This window comes from Thermobia domestica, chromosome 5 (assembly GCF_964235325.1).
Source record: "Thermobia domestica chromosome 5, izTheDome1.hap1.1, whole genome shotgun sequence".
NCBI lineage: Eukaryota > Metazoa > Arthropoda > Insecta > Zygentoma > Lepismatidae > Thermobia > Thermobia domestica.
This window is the reverse complement of record NC_137458.1, coordinates 150,731,112-150,756,045: the sequence shown is the minus strand read 5'-3', so window position 1 is coordinate 150,756,045 and position 24,934 is coordinate 150,731,112. Positions and strand designations below refer to the sequence as shown.

The following is a 24,934-nucleotide window of genomic DNA, read 5'->3' as shown; positions in this document are numbered from 1 at the left end:
CTGGGAAGGATGGGCTGCAATTGGATCAAGGCGTCACATATTTAGTAGGTCGTAAATTTATATTCAGTGCGGCGTCGACTCAGAATGATTGTGATGTCAGCCGAATCAAGCAATACGAGGGGCACTCAAATAGTTCCCGGAATGATGTTACAGTTTTGGTATTAGTGATCCAATCATATTGAATCTTGTACAGTACAGTAATTAAGTTACCTAAATATGGATTTGACAAGTGTGAACAGCGTGGGTTTTCTCGGGGCTCTCCCGTTTCCTCCCACTTTCTTCATTCCACCATTTCATTCATTACTCATTATCACCGTCTCCTTTAGCCTCACCGGCATAACCGTGGGACGTAAAACTCAATGATTTCATTTTGACAAGTGTGAACAGGTCATACCAGGCTAGTGTAGCTGAACGGAGTAGCATACCAGAGTAGTGTAGCTGAACGGAGTAGTGTGTGGTGATCAGTTAGAGCAATATCTCAGTTCGAGCAATGTGCAAAAACATCAAATTCATGTACAAAATGGGAAAATGTGCTTCGATAGCCTTAAAACAGCTCATGGTAATAGTTCTTTAAGGAAACAGCACCGGTATCAGTTTCCACAACAGTAGAAGAGATCAAAACCAGGGCGACGGCTGAACTTCGGAAGATACCAAAAGACTACTTTCGTCAATGTTTCCAGCAGTGGCAGGAGCAGTGTAGCAAGTATGTGTGTTCCGAAGGAAGGCACTTTGAAGGCAATTAAGGAAATGTATACTTATACTGTGATAATAAAGAGGTACAACAAAATTCCTGGAATTATTTGACTAATACTCGTACATTATCATGTCTACTAGCAACTGGACTGTTTATATCATACGTAAGAACTATGGATAGTCTTTGAATTAGTACTAACGTATAAACTTGAATGTGACTATAAAATTTGTTTCTGCTACTTTCTTTTATTCTTCCTTTCAGTGAAAATCCTGACCAATATGAATTGCTTCGGGTTGGTGGAAACTTAAAAAATACTTCTTTCGACTATTCTCTACCCGTGATTTTTCATATTCATGGTTTTCTTGAGCCTGGAGGCACTTCAAACAGTGCCAATTGGATTAGAAGAGGTAAGTTAAGTAAGCTTACTAGATCTCTCTTATTGGACTTACTTAATGATCTTACATATTCTTCAATGATCTTACATACCTTTCTTTAAAAAAAAGTGCAGAAAATCAGATGCAAAAAAAAAAAAAAAATGTAGATCCACATCTTAAATAAAAGTTTGCATTATCAAACGCATTATTCAGATTTGCAAACTCAGAACACTACACTATTAAAAGCATTCAAATTTTGGAAGCCTCTAAAACGGTAATAATACAACAGAAACGGTCGAAGTAGTGTGTATCCAAAGAACTTTAGTGTTGAATACTATGTTCATAATAAAGCACGTTACAAGCGAATAGGAACAAAGTTACAAGCATTCGATAGTTTTTCTCCTTAAAACGCTCTTTCTCGCTAAACACTATTTGGATAAATATCGTATTCAATCACGTAGATAGTTTTCAATAGATGTATAGATCATAAAGATCTTTGCAGTAATTTGATGTCTCAAATCATTCTGATATTTATGTAAGCACTTGTTTCGAAATAAAGCCTTTTCTTAAGCAGAAAAGCCAACCCCTTGCAGCTCTGTTCGTATTCATTTGTGATATGCCATTTCACAACCATGCCACTAAAGTACTTTGAATATACACTGTCTCAGCCGTGTCATTTTAGTTATTACTGCGCTGATGTAGATGTCTCCAAAATTTGGATGTTTGTGATGTAACATCTATATATATAAAACACGAATAAGAAAAGCAGTGTTGTACATTTTTATTTAACATGTAGATTTGACGTTTATATTTCTGTACAAAAAAAGAAGAAACCCTGACTAAATGAATGAATGAGTGATTGACTGATTAACGTCTAAGCCTAACTGCATAAGCTAGGAATTAGGAGAATGCATGGGATTTGTGACGTAAGGTATCACTAAGAAAGGATTTTTGAAAATTGGAAACGGAAGGGGGAAATGTTGGTTGAAATATTATAATAAGATGTTCATATCTTGAAATCTCTCGAAGTTAGAGGCATGAAATTTAATATAGACACCTATCATTTAAAATAATCAAAAACATGTCGGAATATTAACCACGTGAAGTGTTTGTCGTCCAACGATTCGAGAACAGACATTGTTCCCATTTTCATTGTCAGAACACTTCACCTAGTTGATATCCCGATTCTCATCACGTCATCAGGAAGGTTCCTAATAATAATAATAATAATAATAATAATAATAATAATAATAATAATAATAATAATAATAATAATAATAATAATAATAATAATAAACATAGGAGCCGCGGTGGCTTAGTGGTTGCGAGTGGGTGTAGCCGAGCGGTCTGAGGCGCTAGGCTGATGATCGTGAGGTGAAGCCCTTTGGGGTTCGAGTCCCTCTGTAGTAGCAAGGATAGAATTTTAACTGTAATCGATGTTTCTGTGTTCGTGTCCCTGTCGAGTCCAGTAATCCTGCAAAGTGATAGAAATAGAAAAATAAGTCAGGAAGTTGAGAAAGATGGTAGAGCATTCACCTCTGGTGCGTGGGGTTCCTGCTCTATCCTCGCTCACGCCAAGTAGACTTTGTTGCGTACAAACACCGTGTGCTTCGGTTTTCTCGGGGTTCTCCCGTTTCCTTCCACTGTGTTTTCATTTCTCATTGCATTCATTTCTCATCATCGCCGTCTCCTTTGGCCTAGCCGGTTTAACCGTAGAATATAACATTGAAAGATTATATTTTCATTTTCCTAATCAAAAACCTGTTCCAACGTTTGATATTTGTTCTAGAAGGGAAGAAAAAGAGATGGCGTTTACTGGAATTCCTTAAGGTTTAGGGATGCACGCGAGACGAGAAATGCAACAGTCTCGTCTCGTCTAGCAGCCTCAAATGTTGGTCTCGTCTCGTCTCGCAAATGTGAAGTCTCGTCTCGCGTCTCGCATAAAATTTTGAGACTCATCTCTCGTCTCGCGCGAGACTTTCTCGCATGGTCTCGCAGTCTCGCATAGTATATTCTGGGTCAAAATTTTGCAATGTGTTATTCTATGGCTGTAATGAATGATGATGTGATATTCTGTCCGAAGGCAGGTATTTGACCTAAAAGTCCCTTGGCAAGGTGAATCCATGGTGGTTTGCCACTACTTTCCATGGGATGAATGTTCATAACATCCTAAGGAGACGGAACCTAGAGTTAACATGGTATCCGAAATTGTGTCCCCTTCGCTCCAAATTAAAAGAAAAGTTGTGCTGGAATTCGATTGCTGGACCATAAATTTTCGTCAAATTACTAGCGTAATTTACAGCAAAACCAGCATAAATTGTTTCCAGTATGATATACGGGCACATTTTTGCCCCGAAAAAAAAGTCGCCAATGTAATTAGGATATAAAGAATATAACGTTTCTGTATATGTTTTTCTGAACTCATTGAACCAAACCCGGATTTTACTGTATCTATATGTTTTTTTTTGTAAGTGACTAGCCCGTCCGGCTAGAGCCCTGTTAGAGGGTTATGCCCTCTCTTAGGGAACTGAAGTATGGAAATAGTAGCTGTGTATGACTTTGTGAGGGTCTCAGAGTTCTGTATTAAAGCTTATTAGAACTATCAAAGACTTAATGACCTTTGCGGGCTTTAACATCAGGTAGGGAATGGGTGGCAGTTGTGGGTGGATTTATTGAGCAACATAGGATGGAAAGATGAGCGGAAGCTGGTCAGGAATTTGGTAGTCAGCAAGTAACTCCAGGTCTAGTGCATCAGGAGGTAGTGTGTAGCAGTACAGAGTATACAGGAGTGAGAGTGGCGGATGGAAATATCGAAATGCTGTTGGGTGGAGTGCCATATGATGCATAGTAGTCAGAAGTAGAGGATGGTGTGCTCCATAACGATTGTGTATGTAGGTGAGACGTAACTTTTCAAGATGAAACTGTAGAGATGGAAACTCAATGCGGTTGTATAATTCTGCTGTTGGGCTAGGTAACTTAATGCGAAATGCAATACGTAGTGCATGTCTTTCTAAGATTAAGAGCTTTTCGTAGAAAGAGCGTGCAGCAGCAATCCAAGCAGTGTGACCGTATGTTAGAGTCGGTCGTAGGAAAGCTTTGTAGGTATTTAATACTGTAGTAGGTTTCAAGCCCCATGTTGTTTCGGTTAACCTCTTTAGAAGATTGAGTCTATTGTAAGCCTTGGCGGTGACCGTTTGAAGATGTGGTTTCCATGTTAGATGTCTATCGAATGTAATGCCCAGATAGGTCACTGTTGAGCGTGCCTGTATAGGTGTATGGTTGACATGAAGTGTGAGGCGGTTGGGATTTCGACGGACTCGTGAGGTTTTCTTAGAGGGAATGAATACAATCGCCTGAGTTTTCGTGGCATTAATTGTAAGTTGCTATCTATCACACCAGCGGAGGAAATCGTTAATAGCTGTTTGCAAAGATTTGTTTATTGATTGGATAGTCGATCCCAAAGCAAGGAATGCAGTGTCATCGGCGTACTGAAAAAGATGGACTTTATCTGGTAGTGGAGGCATATCAGCAACGTAGAGAATGTACAGAAGTGGCGATAAAGCCGATCCTTGAGGAACTCCGGATAGCAGAAAAATAGGGTGTGATAGGCAGTTGTTAATAGAAACATAGGAAAGGCGACCCACTAAAAAGTTGTAAATCAGACGGATATATGTGAGTGGAAAACGGTGCCGTATTAATTTATAGATAAGTGCTAAGTGTCAAACTTTGTCGAACGCTTTCTTTAGATCAAACAGTACAAGACATGATGGCTTGACGGAATTATAATGATGTGTGACCATAGTGGATAAGCGAAGCAGTTGGTCGTTGATAGAATAGCCTGGTCTAAATCCTGCTTGATGGATGGGAAGAAGGTGACGTCTGTCGATGTATGCGTGTAGACGTCGGACAAGAATGCGTTCTAAGATTTTACTGAAGGTAGACGTTAATTGTATTGGGCGATACGATGATACGCTTTCAGGTGGTTTGTGAGGTTTTGGAAACATTAACGTCTTTGAAGTCTTCCACTGGATAAGAAAATAGCCTGTTCGGAGAATGAAGGTAAAGATGCTGGCAAGCAGAGTAAGCAATGGGAGCGAACTTTCTTTGATATGTCGATAAGTGATATTATCGAATCCTGGTGCACTATTACGTTTATTTCGAACAACAGTGATGATGTCCTGAACTGTAATTGGTTCTGTCAAAGGTTGATTAAGTGGAAGAGTATGGTGTGGATGAGGCTGTAAAGAAGGAGATGAAGTATTGACTGTGTCTGCTGGATGGTGATAAGTAGGAGGAGATCCGTTAGGTGTGAATATTGTTTGAAGAAAATCAGCGAAAGCGTTGGCTTTGTCTGTATCTGTTTGAATGCGAGATTCTTCTTGTAATAGTGGGTAAGGTGTTTTGGTGTACTTTCCACAAAGAGCGTTAAAACGTTTCCAATACTTCGTCGGATGATTGACATCAGAGAGAGAATTACATGTTTTAACCCAACAGCGTAGTTTGTAAGCAGATATGTAGTTTTTGACCATCCGCTGAAGTTGCTGATAATGCCGAAGTGATTCAGGATTGCCAGTCCTTTGAAAATCTCTATAAAATTGTCGAGAGCGAGTAACGAATGTGAGATATTGCGGAGGTAATGTAGGCCGGTATGGTGTGGAGGTAGAAACTGGAATGAATAGAGAACTTGCCTCCTGAATTGTGGTGGTGAGATTGTCTATGTGAGCATATAGTTCGTCTTCTGTAGTGGGTGGTTGTAATGGCTCTATAGCTGTCATGAGATGAGCTCGATACTGATCCCAGTTTGCTTTATCAAAGCGGAGACTAGTTCGCTGGAAATGATTAGAGGAATTCATACAAGTTGTACGGAGCTGAAGTTTAATTGGAACATGGTCACTGCCGACTGGATCAAGAACATCGATATGTACTTGGGAGACCAGATTAGCTGAAGTAATGACGATGTCCGGAGTAGTTTGTGAGATGGGTCTTGTATGTTTAGGCAGATTATGAATGATGCCAAGTGTATGAGTTGTAATGAAGTTTCGGAATGCGGTTCTGTCGTGTTCTGATCTACTATGCATGTTAAAATCGGCCATGATTATAAATCGTTTATAATTATCTGAAATATACTGAACAAATGAGGTAGGTAGTGGATGACCGGGTCGGATATAAATGGTGGCAACAGTGATAGCTATGTTACGGAAGTATAATGTGAGTAGTAGGTACTCAGGAAGACCAGGTAAATTGCAATGATGTCTGCGAGATGGAACACGATGTGGAAAACCCACAGCTGTTCCTCCATTGGCTCGTTTGAGCGGAAGGGAACTATCCTGCCTAACCAGTGTGTAGCCAGGAAACTGGCAAGAGATGGATGGAGTAAGGAAGGTTTCATTAAGAATAAAGACTGTGGCTCTTTCCTCTAGTAGTAACGCTTCGAATAAAGGTTTGTGTGAAGTGAACGAATGTTAAGGAATATAAACGTTAAAGCCATGATGAAACAGACAAAGCTAAACAGTGGTTTCCAAGCGAGAGGTATGAAAGTATACATTTTGTCCTGAATAAGTTGCATAGAAGTTAACATGAAAAATCTCTCTTGCTGCGTGAGTAATTTGCTGTAAGACGTGAGAGCGATGAAATGGTTGGATATTTTGTAAGGTAAGCGTGAGGAAAGAAAGAAGATTTCGCACTGTTATAGGTGAGTCCATAGTAGGAGGATCATCCTCGGAATAATTATGTGTGCGCAATGGTACTACATATTCTGGATGATTTACTTCAGGAGCAGGTTTTCCTTTGCATTTATAGCTTGCTTCGTGACAAGTAGAACAAGTAGGTGGCCGTTCTAGATTTGGACAGGCACGTGTTAAATGCTCGCCAGTGCAGTAACCACAGACGTTGGTGCTAGTACAGTTGGCGGTAGTGTGCTGATTGTAAGCCTGACATTTTTCACAACGAACAGGCATTAGTGCAGAGGAGCGAGAGGGTTCGACACGATGCTTCCTGTTATATATATATGCGCCATTTGTCAGCAGACTATCTATGGTGCTTTGCGATGATGTTAAAACTCGAACCATGAATGTAGGGCCTGTAGCGTTACGGGTTCTCAGAACTTTCTGGAGAGTGTGTCCTTCGTAGGTTAGTTCTTCTTGAATCTCCTCATCGGTGTAGGAAGGATCGACACCCCGAATAACCACAGATAGCAGTGGTGTACGTCTTGGAGGAGGCATTTGTTTTTGTTTAGATGCATTAAGGCTACTAAGTTGAGCATCTTTGCCAAACGTATCAATAGGCACTTTGTTCTTAATAGTGCTGAGTAAATTAGGATCCTCTGTTTTAAAGATGTATCCATTTCTAGTCTTGACAATTTCTTTTAACGAAGCTCTAGGGAGATATTTGCGAAGTTGTATGGCGATATGTTTCTCGTTCGCAAATTTAGTGTCGAATTTCGTCAAAAGAAATGAATAAGTTGTTGCAGATGGTGGACTGGAATAATCAGAAGCTGCAGATGGTTCGGTTTCCATGTTGTTGGTACCTATCTCAATATCCAAAGTCTTATGTGGTTTTTTACTAGGTGGTGAAAGCTGCAAACGAGTAGCATAGCTACCTTGGATTCTTGAAGACAGTGATGCAACAGAGTTAATGGAACTTTGAGATGCACTCCTGGTACGAGCAGTTAGGTCTTTTGAACGCTCTTTTCGCTTTTCCACCTTAGTCGAACATCCGGAAGGTCCTAAAATGAGGCCAGGTAACTTGTGTCGACCGGTTATGGATTTGCCAGTGTCTACGCCAGAGTCCGCCATCGTGAAAACCGTCTGGTGGGCGAAGCCCGAGTAGGAGATACCAAATAAACCGTAAAACCAAGAACAATAGCAGCGTCGTCAATAGATAAGAGCAGTTAGGTGTGCTAGCCTCCGTGGAGGCTTAAATCAACTCGACGGTTGTTTCCTTGAACCTCAAGGAGGCAAGTAATCCAACCGTATTTAGAAGTTCGCGATTCAACCAATGGGATGGAAATACTAGTGACTTGCTTATTTTTCTCCGCCAGCTACGGATACCCTATTTTTTTACCTGGTTAGAGATTCCAGGTGGCCAGTTCCGAACTATATGTAAATTTCTTCGTCTTTATTTAACCGGATTTCAACCTTGTCTTTGCCTGCTTCTAGTCCGAGGAATGCTCTAACGTCACAATATCCAAAATTGACACGGATTGTTCCCTTATAATAGGTTTGAACTTTCTTTTCAGAAAGTTTAAACTCTCTAGCTTTAAATTTGTGGAAGCAGCAGAGAAAATATAAAAATACGTTACTTGTGTAGGAGAACAGTGCTGCCATCTATTGTCGCCTATCTCCCTTTACACCAACCACCAAGGAATAACATTACTTGTGTCAACGGACTTGTGCATAACGCAATATGTTAACAATTGCGAGAATCAAAATATCCAGCAAACTATACTTGATACTAAAAAATCTTTCTGGATCAATTTCCAGATCATACAGTTGAACTAACTGCAGTTTTGCCAGAATTCGCATTTTATCAACTTTCGCTTTCAACTTATATAGTGTTGCCAGATCTGCAAAATAAAATTACTGATAGATATAGGGCCATTACTACCATCCCCACCAAACCTATAGGACCATCCTACCTAACCAGTTTTTGAATTAAACTTCCGAACTAGAGGGGGATGTTTTTAACAAACATATAGAAAGAGAATACTTATTCCATGTAAAAATATCGTGTTATTTCTGCGAGCCGGGCCGGGGATAAACTTTGACGAGAGGGGATTTCCTCGCCATCCCCCAACATTAATCGCTAGTAGTAACGTGAAAAAGACAGAAACAACAGAAACATCACATTTCGAAGCAACAAGGAGTCTTATTCGCTTTTCAGACCAAAAACAGAAGTTCATGTATTCGTGCGCGCCCGCGTGTATGTGTTTGTGTCGCAAAATAAAGTCCTAAATCGATGCTGTTATAAATTTCCAATTTACAAAGCTTTTCTTTTTTAATGATGTTTAGAAACTAAAGAAGGCTTTAATTCTGAAAATCAACCTTGAATAATAATAAATCTCATAAAATGTCTATTGCCCAATCACTTTTTTGTTCCTGGAGGCATTAACGCTCAACTTAGAAAACTCAATAAATGTAAAATCACTAAATATACAATTAAATGTAATTCATAAATTTTGCAAGACAGCGACTGCAAGACTTCTCGTACGAGACTTAACCGAGTCTCGTCTAGCGTCTCGTCTCGCATGGTTTAGTCTCGTCTCGCATAAAATTTTCTTCTCGCGTCTCGCGTGCATCCCTATTAAGGTTACAGACACGAAATTTGCTTTTTAGACTTTTCAATTAAAGAAATAAGTTACATCGTCATTATGTGTTTAGCCTAGAAGGAAAGAAAAATAAAAGGAAGAGGTTGAACTCTTTCACTATGTCCGTATGAGGTTTTCGAATTTTATGCGAGCCTTCCACTTCAAACGAATTGTATAAAAAGTACAGAGGGAAGAATGCGAAATATTACACACAAACAAACGGTTATTTGCTACTTGTATTCATAAAAAAAGATAACACTTTATTATGCAAATTAATATGCATTCTGGTACTCTAAAATTATTACATTATATCGGCACTACAATATCTATAACAGAAAATTATTGTGTTTAAATATCTTGATAGCATAATGGATAATTAATAATTAAATCCCATTTCAGGATGACATGATTTAATTTCAATGGTACATATTTTGATAAGTTGTCAACTAGTTTATACATGAAACAAGGTGAACTATATAAAAATATTATCGGGTTTCGTGCAGCTATTGCTACCTAGGAATTGAAAGAATATCTTTTCCAATGGCATGTGGTTAAAGCTCTGACAATTTGCGTTTGTAATATGGGGACAATAGTAATATTTGTAAAAATGAGAATAGTAAGCAATTTAGTTTTAATTAGTTATCTGAACAAAAACGAGTATTTGTAGAAGTTTCTCAATGTGATGAAGTATGCTATATTTTTGGGTCAAAAGATCCAATATATTTCAATCAAAAATTTTCTTCTACGCCTAATATCTGGAGAACTACATATAGTGTAGCGAAACCAAAACAATTTACTCACAAGGGACATCACCCAATTGTCCGGCTCCGATTTCAATGAAATTTTTCTTGCTGATAGAGGACATGTATTCATTACTTGTGATGACAGAAATTTTTGCCATGGTGCAAGTTTTCTATTTTTTAATAATTTTTAAAGGTTGTGATGTGGTTAGTAGAGATTACTGCAGAAGTCCCTTACTACCCTTTGTAAACGGAGTTTAATGAAAGAACAACCATTTAGATACGTATAGGGCCTAGGGGGAAGTCGTATGGTATGTATGACCTTGACGGCAGCCATCTTGAAATCCGCCATTTTGAATTAAGGTCAAGTTTCTTAAATGGGAATAGGGTAATATGATACATAATTTCGGGCTAGAATTTTATCAGGAGGACAATGGTGAAGTTAGTTTTAAGATGCGCCCATTTGGTGAAAAGTTACAGGCATATTAATTGTTTATACTTATCATGTGCGCAAGTTCCTTACCTCCGCTTCTAACCCGCGTATTAATGATAATAAGTGGATAAAGGTTTCGGTAATACGTATTATGCCTAGAGGGAAGTGATACGATAAGGGTATCATTGACGGCAGCCATCTTGAGATCATCCATTAATCATCCATTTTGAATTAAAGTGAAGTTTTGACAACTGAAAACCAACGCATGTGGCACCAAATTTTAATAGTAAATCTTCCCCAAAAGCCAATGGTATGCTTATTTTTGTTCTATAATTAACCAGTATGCATTTATGACTCTTCTAATGTGCACGAAACGTCCATTATTCAATCTTTCAAATTGGCAACACTCCTAATTTTCACTGCATGTTTTAAGATTCCAACTGGCACTTTGCAATTGTTGCCATGGCTCATGTTTCCTAAATTTATTACATTTTTTTTAAAAAGTTGGGATTTGTTAGTTCATGTATAGTGTTGGGATAAGCATCCAGCAATCTTTCTGAATTTTGAAAACTTGCCACGTAATTATTACTTTCATAGGCAGTGTAATTATTTATTTTAACCCAGAGTACATGAGGAATCTATGGACCTATGTGATGTAAAGAAATACAAATGAAATTATAAGAAATTGGTGTAACAGGAACTGAAAATTATCATGAAATGTAGCCTACATGTTTCGCAAACGATAAACAGTATTTTTTTTTAATAAATACAAGTTTACAACTTTAAAGGATCAGCAGCAATGATAGAACATAGCAAAGAGACATAATATGACTGTTCCCAATACGCTGTTTGTACCATGAACAAAATATGAAAACAGGTAACTTGTTTATAAAGAGGTGTAACTTAATCGAGTTCCCGATCAATACTGATTATGAATCTTACAAACATGAACCATCGACAACAATCGCTACAAAACGAATGACGTTTTTGTCTGACTAGCTAAAATATTGCCACAGAAAATAAATAAATAAATAAATAAATAAATAAATATACAACAAACAAATAAATATATAAAAAAACAAAAGACCATTGAGTTACACAACAATCACATTTCGTTTTCTTATTTGAAGTGAATTTTTATTTGATTTCTCGTCTCATCTACTATCCATTACAAGCTACGTCTCCGGTATTACCTGAATGCAAAGATGGAGTTCTTTCGTTCTGTGATGATTCATGTCAGTAAACGAGTTTTTGAAGGGCAGGTATAAGAAATAAATATTTACATTGCCTATGAAATTAATAATTGCATGGCAAGTCTTCAAAATTCAGAAAGATTGCTGGATGCTTATCCCAACACTATACATGGACTGACAAATCGCAACTCTTAAAAAATGTAATAAATTTAGAAAACACGAGCCATGACAACAATTGCAAAGTACCAGTTGAATCTTAAAACATGTGGTGAAAATTAGGAGTGTTGCCAGTTTGAAAGGTCGAATAATGGACGTTTCGTGCACATTAGAAGAGTCATAAATTCATACTGGTTAACTATTGAACAAAAATAAGCATATCATTGGCTTTTGGGGAAAATTTACTATTAAAATTTGATGCCACATGCGTTGGTTTTCAGTTGTCAAAACTTCACTTTAATTCAAAATGGCGGATTTAAAGATGGCTGCCGTCAATGATACCCTTATCGTATCACTTCCCTCTAGGCATAATACGTATTACCAAAACCTTTATCCACTTATTATCATTAATACGCGGGTTAGAAGCGGAGGTAAGGAACTTGCGCACATGATAAGTATAAACAATTAATATGCCTGTAACTTTTCACCATATGGGCGCATCTTAAAACTAACTTCACCATTGTCTTCCTGATAAAATTCTAGCCCGAAATTATGTATCATATTACCCTATTCCCATTTAAGAAACTTGACCTTAATTCAAAATGGCGGATTTTAAGATGGCTGCCGTCAAGGTCATACATACCATACGACTTCCCCCTAGGCCCTATACGTATCTACATGGTTGTTCTTTCATTAACACTCCGTTTACAAAGGGTAGTAAGGGACTTCTGCAGTAATCTCTATTAACTACATCACAACTTTTAAAAATTATTAAAAAATAGAAAATTTGCACCATGGCAAAAATTTCTGTCATCACAAGTAATGAATACATGTCCTCTATCAGCAAGAAAAATTTCATTGAAATCGGAGCCGGACAATTGGGTGATGTCCCTTGTCAGTATGACGCTCTTATTCCGTAAAATAATAATAATAATAATAATAATAATAATAATAATAATAATAATAATAATAATAATAATAATAATAATAATAATAATAATAATAAAACTCGATTTAGGGGGTCGTTCAAAAATTTTGTGGCTCCCGATCCAAAAAAAAAAAAAAAAATCAATATATTTCATTCAATCAAACATTTTCTTGTACGCCCCATATTTTGAGAACTACATATAGTGTAGAGAAACCAAAACTAACAATTAACTCAGTATGATGTGCTTCTTCCGCAAGAAACATGAACACTCGATTAGGGGCCGTTCAAAAATTTTGTGGCCTCTGATCCAAAAAATTCCATATATTTCACTCAATCAAACATTTTCTTGTACGCCCCATATTTTAAGAACTACATATAGTGTATACAAACCAAATATAACCATTTATTCAGTATGATGTGGTTATTCTGTAAAAAAAAAAATAAATAAATAAATAAAAAAATAATGAAAACTCGATTTAGGGGCCGTTCAAAAATTTTGTGGTCACTGTTCTGAAAACTAATTATTGGCCAAGATTGCAATCTTTTGGATGCATTTTTGGGTCATTCCTAAAATTTATGGCCAAGATCGTAAGTTTTTGATCCTTTTTTTTTTTTTTGATCATTCCTAAAATTCTTGTTTTAGGTTATATGTTTTCCTTAATGTTATAAATAATGAAGAGTTCAATTTTTATGTAGAAAGTTACAAATTATCTTTTTTGTTGTTAATATGGTTATCTTTTAATAGTCAAAAAATTGTAATACAGTAACATTATGAGTTAGTATTTAAAATTAACGATACATATAATATATACCATATTGGATAATAATTGTTTGTTTCTTAATATTATGAACAGAAGATACATTAACTTTTTATTTGAAATGTGAAATCTAATAGTGATCCGTAGAAAGTTACGAAATTCAAGTACACAACATTGTGACTCATATACTAGTCTATTATTATTATTATTATTATTATTATTATTATTATTATTATTATTATTATTATTATTATTATTATTATTATTATTATTATTTACATGCATTACATTATTTTTTAAAGTACATTTCTCATCATGGTGTTCAAAAATACATGTTACTATACAAAATAACAAAAGATAAAGAAACACTGTAGTCAGAAATTTTGCTATACTATATTTTAATATAACATTTTTGCTAATATAAAATATTTAATTTAAATAGTATTTACTTGTATTTATTTATTATTTTGCTAGAAACTTCAAATTCAGAATTCTAACAGTAACAAAATATATAGTATTTTATGTTTTGTTAAATAGGTAAAGAACTCAACTATATGAAAGAAATCCTGACTGACTGAATGCATTAGTGACTGACTGATAAACGCCTAGACCGAACTGCATAAACTGCAAATTTGGACACTACATAGGACTTGTGACGTAAGGTACCGCTAAGGATGGATATCTGACGTCGAAGGGGAAAATAGGGCTGGCAATATGGATTTCCATACACACGGCTCCTTTGTGCAGCGCCTTGTGTATGGTTTTCCACACACACAAATATATATTGCACTTTTTCACGTTCGCTCTATAGGTGTGTATGCTATTACATATATATGGCTTAGAAGTCAAAATTTAATATCCACGCCGCGTGTATGCAAAACCATACACAAAGAAAATTATACATTTATGGGATTAAAACAAAGGCGAAAATAAAGTATTAGTGGCGGATTGTTGCCCGTGGCGCACAGATGAGAAAGCTCAAAATATATAGTGGTGGTCAACGTGTTAAACACGTGTCTCGGCATTTTAAGATCTTTCACCTAGAATGAAAGAAAAATGGTGGGAAAGGTTCACTATGATGCTCATATCAGGTGTTTGAATTCTGTGCGAGATATCGAGTTCAGACGAATTGTATACACATATTGATATTTATTAATTTAATGGAAACATACAGTATGATATGTCTTGGTTGGCAACGGTCAGGCAGCGACCGCAGTGCCGGACTCCCTAATACGTAAGGAGCAGTAGAATTGAGCAAATAACGATAGTGTACTGTCATCCGCAAATAAATAAATAAACAAGTGGAATAAATAAATAAAAGTTTGCATTTATTGTAACTTCCACATTTTAACCCAGTTTTCTTCATATATTATTTCTTCTTTTTGCTTTCCTTAGCAAAGAAGTGTAGTAATGAATAATTATTTAAGACTTTTCAGAGAAAGTAAAGCAAAATAAGAAAATTATAACCAAGAAAAAACTTTATTTCTATGAAACCTTACTCAGACAAATCATTACGTGAAGAATATTCCAGGGAAAATTAGAGAAAAAATGACTGAACGCACTTCATAAGTATTAGGAACACTGAAAAAGATGCAAAGTTTGAAGAATAGAAAACTACGCATTTCTGCGATGGGCATACAATTAAAACAAACGCAGTTCCAATATTCAAAATCAATAAATTTATTCAGTTGAAATTACTGAAAAACACAGAAAATGTATATCAAAAATTCGAAGTGTGAACCTGCACTTGGATCGATTTTATTAGCAACATTACAACGCATTCTGACATAAGTTGCATCCGCGGTCAAGCGTGTTCAGTAATACTGTTGAAATTCTGGAATGAAAGGACGGCAGTTCGAACCTGATTGTTGATTATTTTTTTCAATATAGGAAAATATTCTTTTTTTAAAAAAATAGACAGTCATTAAAAAGCAAATCAAATAAACAGTCACGCTTCAAAGTTCAGTCACATTTATTTGCCATATCCATCATTTATACTGTATACGAAGACATTAATATGAGGAACATTAACACTGTTATAATGAGAAGAGTTTTCTGAGTTGAATTATATACCTCTATAATCGGAAACACACTTAATTGTTTGCGTACTTCCACAAAACGTACAAACACCAAATTTTGCATACTTGTTCGTCATGGGATGTGAGTAATGGGAAAATTCCGATATCACGAAAAAGGCGACATTTTCCATGTAAATGAAGTGTCGAAATTTTTCGTCGTTTTGAAATGCTGGTTTTTAGAGTAGTTCCGCACACCATAGAAACGTCATATTTTGTCAGGCAGTGAAGCTAGGAACATAGTTTATGATAGAAAAAAGAGCATTAAAATTCGTTTTCGTTTCGCGGCGCAAATCGAAAAAATGTGAAATTTGTAATGGCTGTATCTAGGAGGTAGAAATTTCGAGGTGATGTTTATTCTGATGCGTAGTTTGCGAATCCGCCCTTAAACTTGAAAAAAATAGTCATGTTCGGTGTAAGAAAGTGCTAGGAATATTATAAGGGGGCGTCTAATTCTACACAATTTGTAGATATGGTGGAATCACGAAATTGCGTTCAAGTGTGTAGAGTACAGCGCATGTGAGGGGAAAATTCCGACATGTTGGAAAAGTCGTCATCTTCGATTCAAAATGGCGGCTCAAAAATTTGTAACCATGAAAATTGTAAGTTGTGCTCTTGGTAGGTAAGCCAGGTTTCGCTATGTTATTAAGGACGTAGTTCAGTTTAAGTGAAGAAACAAATCATTGGAGAAGTGGCCATCTTGAATTCAAAATTGCCATATTTTTGAATTGCCTTAATTTTTCCTCTTATGTGGTATATTGAGGAGAATAGAACAAGCAGGATTCAACGTAGTAAGTTAGCTCCGCGGAAAAGTGTCTGGTTTCTGAGTAGCAGGTCTGGGTTCGAATCCCCGCCGCCCTTGTTTTATCTTGCGTTTTTTTTCTTATCACGTTGCTTTGTTTTATGAAAATAATTTCTGTTGGCATTGCGTGAACAAAATATTTTCGTTATTACAGACATAGACGGAAAGGATATATTTATACGCTAACTGTTGAGATGGTCTCGAAACTAGGCAGTATGTTCGTGTAAAGTTTCGAGACGATACTGAAGTATTTAATATCAAACATATGTAGCATTGGAAATGGAGCATCACCAGTGTCTCTATTGGAAGCAATGTTCGGGGGGGGGAGTATTACCCCGGGGGCACTGCTGATAACATTCTATTTGTTATTGTATTATATACGTATTATTTTGATCTCGCCAGGGGCACTCTGAGGAGGCGGTGTTCCCCAAAAAGAGTCTGAAAGAAACAATGGGCATCTTTTTCACGATATAGTGTCCATACAAGACAACAATACATTTTGTCTCGCGACAACAGTGTCTACTTCAAACCGGAAACGATTGCAAAATATCTCTCTCCCCTTTTATGTCCCTCGTTAAGATACCTGCGTATACCAAATTTGGAGTGAATACCACAAATGGAAAGTATAAAATATTAATTTTAAGGAAATACACACACATACAGGGACGTACGCAGGGGGTGGTTCCTGGGGGTCCGGACCACCCCCGAAATTCCAACTTTTGTGTAAATGTAGCCTAATTTCTGGGACAAGTTTAGGAATTTCAATATAAAATACACAGATATTGAGTTTGGACCCCTCCCGAAATAAATTCCTGCGTACGCTACTGCACACACACGCTCATACACACACACAAATGGGCCCCTCTTGAAAATTGTCTCGTCGGCAGCGTACATATTTATAATATATAAGATACGTGGGAAAGTGCCCCTTTCGATTTAATAGTTTTAGTTGCGGGTCCGGTTGGAATGAAATGCCGTATATGATAGAGTCAAGCTTATTTTCAATCACCTATGCTATAAAAATAAACTTTCAAAGAAAGAAAAAGTGACACAAAAACTTGTTGGGAATCGAACCCAGGTCTCCCGCCTAGTAGGCTCACGTCGTTCCCCTACACTACTCATTTCCCTAGATTCTGGATTTCCTACCTACTGCTCACATAGTACTGGTACGTAGCGGGCCCGCGACTGTGGAATTATTATATACCTCTATAATCGGAAACACACTTAATTGTTTGCGTACTTCCACAAAACATACAAACACCAAATTTTGCATACTTGTTCGTCATGGGATGTGAGTAATGGGAAAATTCCGATATCACGAAAAAGGCGACATTTTCCATGTAAATGAAGTGTCGAAATTTTTCGTCGTTTTGAAATGCTGGTTTTTAGAGTAGTTCCGCACACCATAGAAACGTCATATTTTGTCAGGCAGTGAAGCTAGGAACATAGTTTATGATAGAAAAAAGAGCATTAAAATTCGTTTTCGTTTCGCGGCGCAAATCGAAAAAATGTGAAATTTGTAATGGCTGTATCTAGGAGGTAGAAATTTCGAGGTGATGTTTATTCTGATGCGTAGTTTGCGAATCCGCCCTTAAACTTGAAAAAAATAGTCATGTTCGGTGTAAGAAAGTGCTAGGAATATTATAAGGGGGCGTCTAATTCTACACAATTTGTAGATATGGTGGAATCACGAAATTGCGTTCAAGTGTGTAGAGTACAGCGCATGTGAGGGGAAAATTCCGACATGTTGGAAAAGTCGTCATCTTCGATTCAAAATGGCGGCTCAAAAATTTGTAACCATGAAAATTGTAAGTTGTGCTCTTGGTAGGTAAGCCAGGTTTCGCTATGTTATTAAGGACGTAGTTCAGTTTAAGTGAAGAAACAAATCATTGGAGAAGTGGCCATCTTGAATTCAAAATTGCCATATTTTTGAATTGCCTTAATTTTTCCTCTTATGTGGTATATTAAGGAGAATAGAACAAGCAGTATTCAACGTAGTAAGTTAGCTCCGCGGAAAAGTGTCTGGTTTCTGAGTAGCAGGTCTGGGTTCGAATCCCCGCCGCCCTTGTTTTATCTTGCGTTTTTTTTCTTATCACGTTGCTTTGTTTTATGAAAATAATTTCTGTTGGCATTGCGTGAACAAAATATTTTCGTTATTACAGACATAGACGGAAAGGATATATTTATACGCTAACTGTTGAGATGGTCTCGAAACTAGGCAGTATGTTCGTGTAAAGTTTCGAGACGATACTGAAGAATTTAATATCAAACATATGTAGCATTGGAAATGGAGCATCACCAGTGTCTCTATTGGAAGCAATGTTCGGGGGGGGGAGTATTACCCCGGGGGCACTGCTGATAACATTCTATTTGTTATTGTATTATATACGTATTATTTTGATCTCGCCAGGGGCACTCTGAGGAGGCGGTGTTCCCCAAAAAGAGTCTGAAAGAAACAATGGGCATCTTTTTCACGATATAGTGTCCATACAAGACAACAATACATTTTGTCTCGCGACAACAGTGTCTACTTCAAACCGGAAACGATTGCAAAATATCTCTCTCCCCTTTTATGTCCCTCGTTAAGATACCTGCGTATACCAAATTTGGAGTGAATACCACAAATGGAAAGTATAAAATATTAATTTTAAGGAAATACACACACATACAGGGACGTACGCAGGGGGTGGTTCCTGGGGGTCCGGACCACCCCCGAAATTCCAACTTTTGTGTAAATGTAGCCTAATTTTTGGGACAAGTTTAGGAATTTCAATATAAAATACACAGATATTGAGTTTGGACCCCTCCCGAAATAAATTCCTGCGTACGCCACTGCACACACACGCTCATACACACACACAAATGGGCCCCTCTTGAAAATTGTCTCGTCGGCAGCGTACATATTTATAATATATAAGATACGTGGGAAAGTGCCCCTTTCGATTTAATAGTTTTAGTTGCGGGTCCGGTTGGAATGAAATGCCGTATATGATAGAGTCAAGCTTATTTTCAATCACCTATGCTATAAAAATAAACTTTCAAAGAAAGAAAAAGAGACACAAAAACTTGTTGGGAATCGAACCCAGGTCTCCCGCCTAGTAGGCTCACGTCGTTCCCCTACACTACTCAATTCCTTAGATTCTGGACTTCCTACCTACTGCCCACATAGTACTGGTACGTAGCGGGCCCGCGTCTGTGGAATTATATACCTCTATAATCGGAAACACACTTAATTGTTTGCGTACTTCCACAAAACATACAAACACCAAATTTTGCATACTTGTTCGTCATGGGATGTGAGTAATGGGAAAATTCCGATATCACGAAAAAGGCGACATTTTCCATGTAAATGAAGTGTCGAAATTTTTCGTCGTTTTGAAATGCTGGTTTTTAGAGTAGTTCCGCACACCATAGAAACGTCATATTTTGTCAGGCAGTGAAGCTAGGAACATAGTTTATGATAGAAAAAAGAGCATTAAAATTCGTTTTCGTTTCGCGGCGCAAATCGAAAAAATGTGAAATTTGTAATGGCTGTATCTAGGAGGTAGAAATTTCGAGGTGATGTTTATTCTGATGCGTAGTTTGCGAATCCGCCCTTAAACTTGAAAAAATAGTCATGTTCGGTGTAAGAAAGTGCTAGGAATATTATAAGGGGGCGTCTAATTCTACACAATTTGTAGATATGGTGGAATCACGAAATTGCGTTCAAGTGTGTAGAGTACAGCGCATGTGAGGGGAAAATTCCGACATGTTGGAAAAGTCGTCATCTTCGATTCAAAATGGCGGCTCAAAAATTTGTAACCATGAAAATTGTAAGTTGTGCTCTTGGTAGGTAAGCCAGGTTTCGCTATGTTATTAAGGACGTAGTTCAGTTTAAGTGAAGAAACAAATCATTGGAGAAGTGGCCATCTTGAATTCAAAATTGCCATATTTTTGAATTGCCTTAATTTTTCCTCTTATGTGGTATATTGAGGAGAATAGAACAAGCAGGATTCAACGTAGTAAGTTAGCTCCGCGGAAAAGTGTCTGGTTTCTGAGTAGCAGGTCTGGGTTCGAATCCCCGCCGCCCTTGTTTTATCTTGCGTTTTTTTCTTATCACGTTGCTTTGTTTTATGAAAATAATTTCTGTTGGCATTGCGTGAACAAAATATTTTCGTTATTACAGACATAGACGGAAAGGATATATTTATACGCTAACTGTTGAGATGGTCTCGAAACTAGGCAGTATGTTCGTGTAAAGTTTCGAGACGATACTGAAGTATTTAATATCAAACATATGTAGCATTGGATATGGAGCATCACCAGTGTCTCTATTGGAAGCAATGTTCGGGGGGGGGGGGAGTATTACCCCGGGGGCACTGCTGATAACATTCTATTTGTTATTGTATTATATACGTATTATTTTGATCTCGCCAGGGGCACTCTGAGGAGGCGGTGTTCCCCAAAAAGAGTCTGAAAGAAACAATGGGCATCTTTTTCACGATATAGTGTCCATACAAGACAACAATACATTTTGTCTCGCGACAACAGTGTCTACTTCAAACCGGAAACGAATGCAAAATATCTCTCTCCCCTTTTATGTCCCTCGTTAAGATACCTGCGTATACCAAATTTGGAGTGAATACCACAAATGGAAAGTATAAAATATTAATTTTAAGGAAATACACACACATACAGGGACGTACGCAGGGGGTGGTTCCTGGGGGTCCGGACCACCCCCGAAATTCCAACTTTTGTGTAAATGTAGCCTAATTTTTGGGACAAGTTTAGGAATTTCAATATAAAATACACAGATATTGAGTTTGGACCCCTCCCGAAATAAATTCCTGCGTACGCCACTGCACACACACGCTCATACACACACACAAATGGGCCCCTCTTGAAAATTGTCTCGTCGGCAGCGTACATATTTATAATATATAAGATACGTGGGAAAGTGCCGATTTCGATTTAATAGTTTTAGTTGCGGGTCCGGTTGGAATGAAATGCCGTATATGATAGAGTCAAGCTTATTTTCAATCACCTATGCTATAAAAATAAACTTTCAAAGAAAGAAAAAGTGACACAAAAACTTGTTGGGAATCGAACCCAGGTCTCCCGCCTAGTAGGCTCACGTCGTTCCCCTACACTACTCAATTCGTTAGAATCTGGACTTCCTACCTACTGCTCACATAGTACTGGTATGTAGCGGGCCCGCGACTGTGGAATTATATACCTCTATAATCGGAAACACACTTAATTGTTTGCGTACTTCCACAAAACATACAAACACCAAATTTTGCATACTTGTTCGTCATGGGATGTGAGTAATGGGAAAATTCCGATATCACGAAAAAGGCGACATTTTCCATGTAAATGAAGTGTCGAAATTTTTCGTCGTTTTGAAATGCTGGTTTTTAGAGTAGTTCCGCACACCATAGAAACGTCATATTTTGTCAGGCAGTGAAGCTAGGAACATAGTTTATGATAGAAAAAAGAGCATTAAAATTCGTTTTCGTTTCGCGGCGCAAATCGAAAAAATGTGAAATTTGTAATGGCTGTATCTAGGAGGTAGAAATTTCGAGGTGATGTTTATTCTGATGCGTAGTTTGCGAATCCGCCCTTAAACTTGAAAAAATAGTCATGTTCGGTGTAAGAAAGTGCTAGGAATATTATAAGGGGGCGTCTAATTCTACACAATTTGTAGATATGGTGGAATCACGAAATTGCGTTCAAGTGTGTAGAGTACAGCGCATGTGAGGGGAAAATTCCGACATGTTGGAAAAGTCGTCATCTTCGGTTCAAAATGGCGGCTCAAAAATTTGTAACCATGAAAATTGTAAGTTGTGCTCTTGGTAGGTAAGCCAGGTTTCGCTATGTTATTAAGGACGTAGTTCAGTTTAAGTGAAGAAACAAATCATTGGAGAAGTGGCCATCTTGAATTCAAAATTGCCATATTTTTGAATTGCCTTAATTTTTCCTCTTATGTGGTATATTGAGGAGAATAGAACAAGCAGGATTCAACGTAGTAAGTTAGCTCCGCGGAAAAGTGTCTGGTTTCTGAGTAGCAGGTCTGGGTTCGAATCCCCGCCGCCCTTGTTTTATCTTGCGTTTTTTTTCTTATCACGTTGCTTTGTTTTATGAAAATAATTTCTGTTGGCATTGCGTGAACAAAATATTTTCGTTATTACAGACATAGACGGAAAGGATATATTTATACGCTAACTGTTGAGATGGTCTCGAAACTAATCAGTATGTTCGTGTAAAGTTTCGAGACGATACTGAAGTATTTAATATCAAACATATGTAGCATTGGAAATGGAGCATCACCAGTGTCTCTATTGGAAGCAATGTTCGGGGGGGGAGTATTACCCCGGGGGCACTGCTGATAACATTCTATTTGTTATTGTATTATATACGTATTATTTTGATCTCGCCAGGGGCACTCTGAGGAGGCGGTGTTCCCCAAAAAGAGTCTGAAAGAAACAATGGGCATCTTTTTCACGATATAGTGTCCATACAAGACAACAATACATTTTGTCTCGCGACAACAGTGTCTACTTCAAACCGGAAACGATTGCAAAATATCTCTCTCCCCTTTTATGTCCCTCGTTAAGATACCTGCGTATACCAAATTTGGAGTGAATACCACAAATGGAAAGTATAAAATATTAATTTTAAGGAAATACACACACATACAGGGACGTACGCAGGGGGTGGTTCCTGGGGGTCCGGACCACCCCCGAAATTCCAACTTTTGTGTAAATGTAGCCTAATTTTTGGGACAAGTTTAGGAATTTCAATATAAAATACACAGATATTGAGTTTGGACCCCTCCCGAAATAAATTCCTGCGTACGCCACTGCACACACACGCTCATACACACACACAAATGGGCCCCTCTTGAAAATTGTCTCGTCGGCAGCGTACATATTTATAATATATAAGATACGTGGGAAAGTGCCCCTTTCGATTTAATAGTTTTAGTTGCGGGTCCGGTTGGAATGAAATGCCGTATATGATAGAGTCAAGCTTATTTTCAATCACCTATGCTATAAAAATAAACTTTCAAAGAAAGAAAAAGTGACACAAAAACTTGTTGGGAATCGAACCCAGGTCTCCCGCCTAGTAGGCTCACGTCGTTCCCCTACACTACTCAATTCCTTAGATTCTGGACTTCCTACCTACTGCCCACATAGTACTGGTACGTAGCGGGCCCGCGTCTGTGGAATTATATACCGCTATAATCGGAAACACACTTAATTGTTTGCGTACTTCCACAAAACATACAAACACCAAATTTTGCATACTTGTTCGTCATGGGATGTGAGTAATGGGAAAATTCCGATATCACGAAAAAGGCGACATTTTCCATGTAAATGAAGTGTCGAAATTTTTCGTCGTTTTGAAATGCTGGTTTTTAGAGTAGTTCCGCACACCATAGAAACGTCATATTTTGTCAGGCAGTGAAGCTAGGAACATAGTTTATGATAGAAAAAAGAGCATTAAAATTCGTTTTCGTTTCGCGGCGCAAATCGAAAAAATGTGAAATTTGTAATGGCTGTATCTAGGAGGTAGAAATTTCGAGGTGATGTTTATTCTGATGCGTAGTTTGCGAATCCGCCCTTAAACTTGAAAAAATAGTCATGTTCGGTGTAAGAAAGTGCTAGGAATATTATAAGGGGGCGTCTAATTCTACACAATTTGTAGATATGGTGGAATCACGAAATTGCGTTCAAGTGTGTAGAGTACAGCGCATGTGAGGGGAAAATTCCGACATGTTGGAAAAGTCGTCATCTTCGATTCAAAATGGCGGCTCAAAAATTTGTAACCATGAAAATTGTAAGTTGTGCTCTTGGTAGGTAAGCCAGGTTTCGCTATGTTATTAAGGACGTAGTTCAGTTTAAGTGAAGAAACAAATCATTGGAGAAGTGGCCATCTTGAATTCAAAATTGCCATATTTTTGAATTGCCTTAATTTTTCCTCTTATGTGGTATATTGAGGAGAATAGAACAAGCAGGATTCAACGTAGTAAGTTAGCTCCGCGGAAAAGTGTCTGGTTTCTGAGTAGCAGGTCTGGGTTCGAATCCCCGCCGCCCTTGTTTTATCTTGCGTTTTTTTTCTTATCACGTTGCTTTGTTTTATGAAAATAATTTCTGTTGGCATTGCGTGAACAAAATATTTTCGTTATTACAGACATAGACGGAAAGGATATATTTATACGCTAACTGTTGAGATGGTCTCGAAACTAGGCAGTATGTTCGTGTAAAGTTTCGAGACGATACTGAAGTATTTAATATCAAACATATGTAGCATTGGAAATGGAGCATCACCAGTGTCTCTATTGGAAGCAATGTTCGGGGGGGGGAGTATTACCCCGGGGGCACTGCTGATAACATTCTATTTGTTATTGTATTATATACGTATTATTTTGATCTCGCCAGGGGCACTCTGAGGAGGCGGTGTTCCCCAAAAAGAGTCTGAAAGAAACAATGGG

At 37.6% G+C, this 24,934-nt stretch overlaps 1 protein-coding gene across 1 annotated transcript in view; it reads left to right on the top strand.

Annotated features, from left to right (window-relative positions):
• Window positions 1-24,934, top strand: part of LOC145686180 (pancreatic triacylglycerol lipase-like) — a 160,375-nt gene that overhangs the window by 97,817 nt on the left and 37,624 nt on the right. The window contains exon 3 of the mRNA XM_081759200.1: window positions 956-1,101. Within this exon, the coding sequence (XP_081615326.1) occupies window positions 956-1,101 (146 nt within the window). The remainder of the gene's footprint in view (window positions 1-955; window positions 1,102-24,934) is intronic.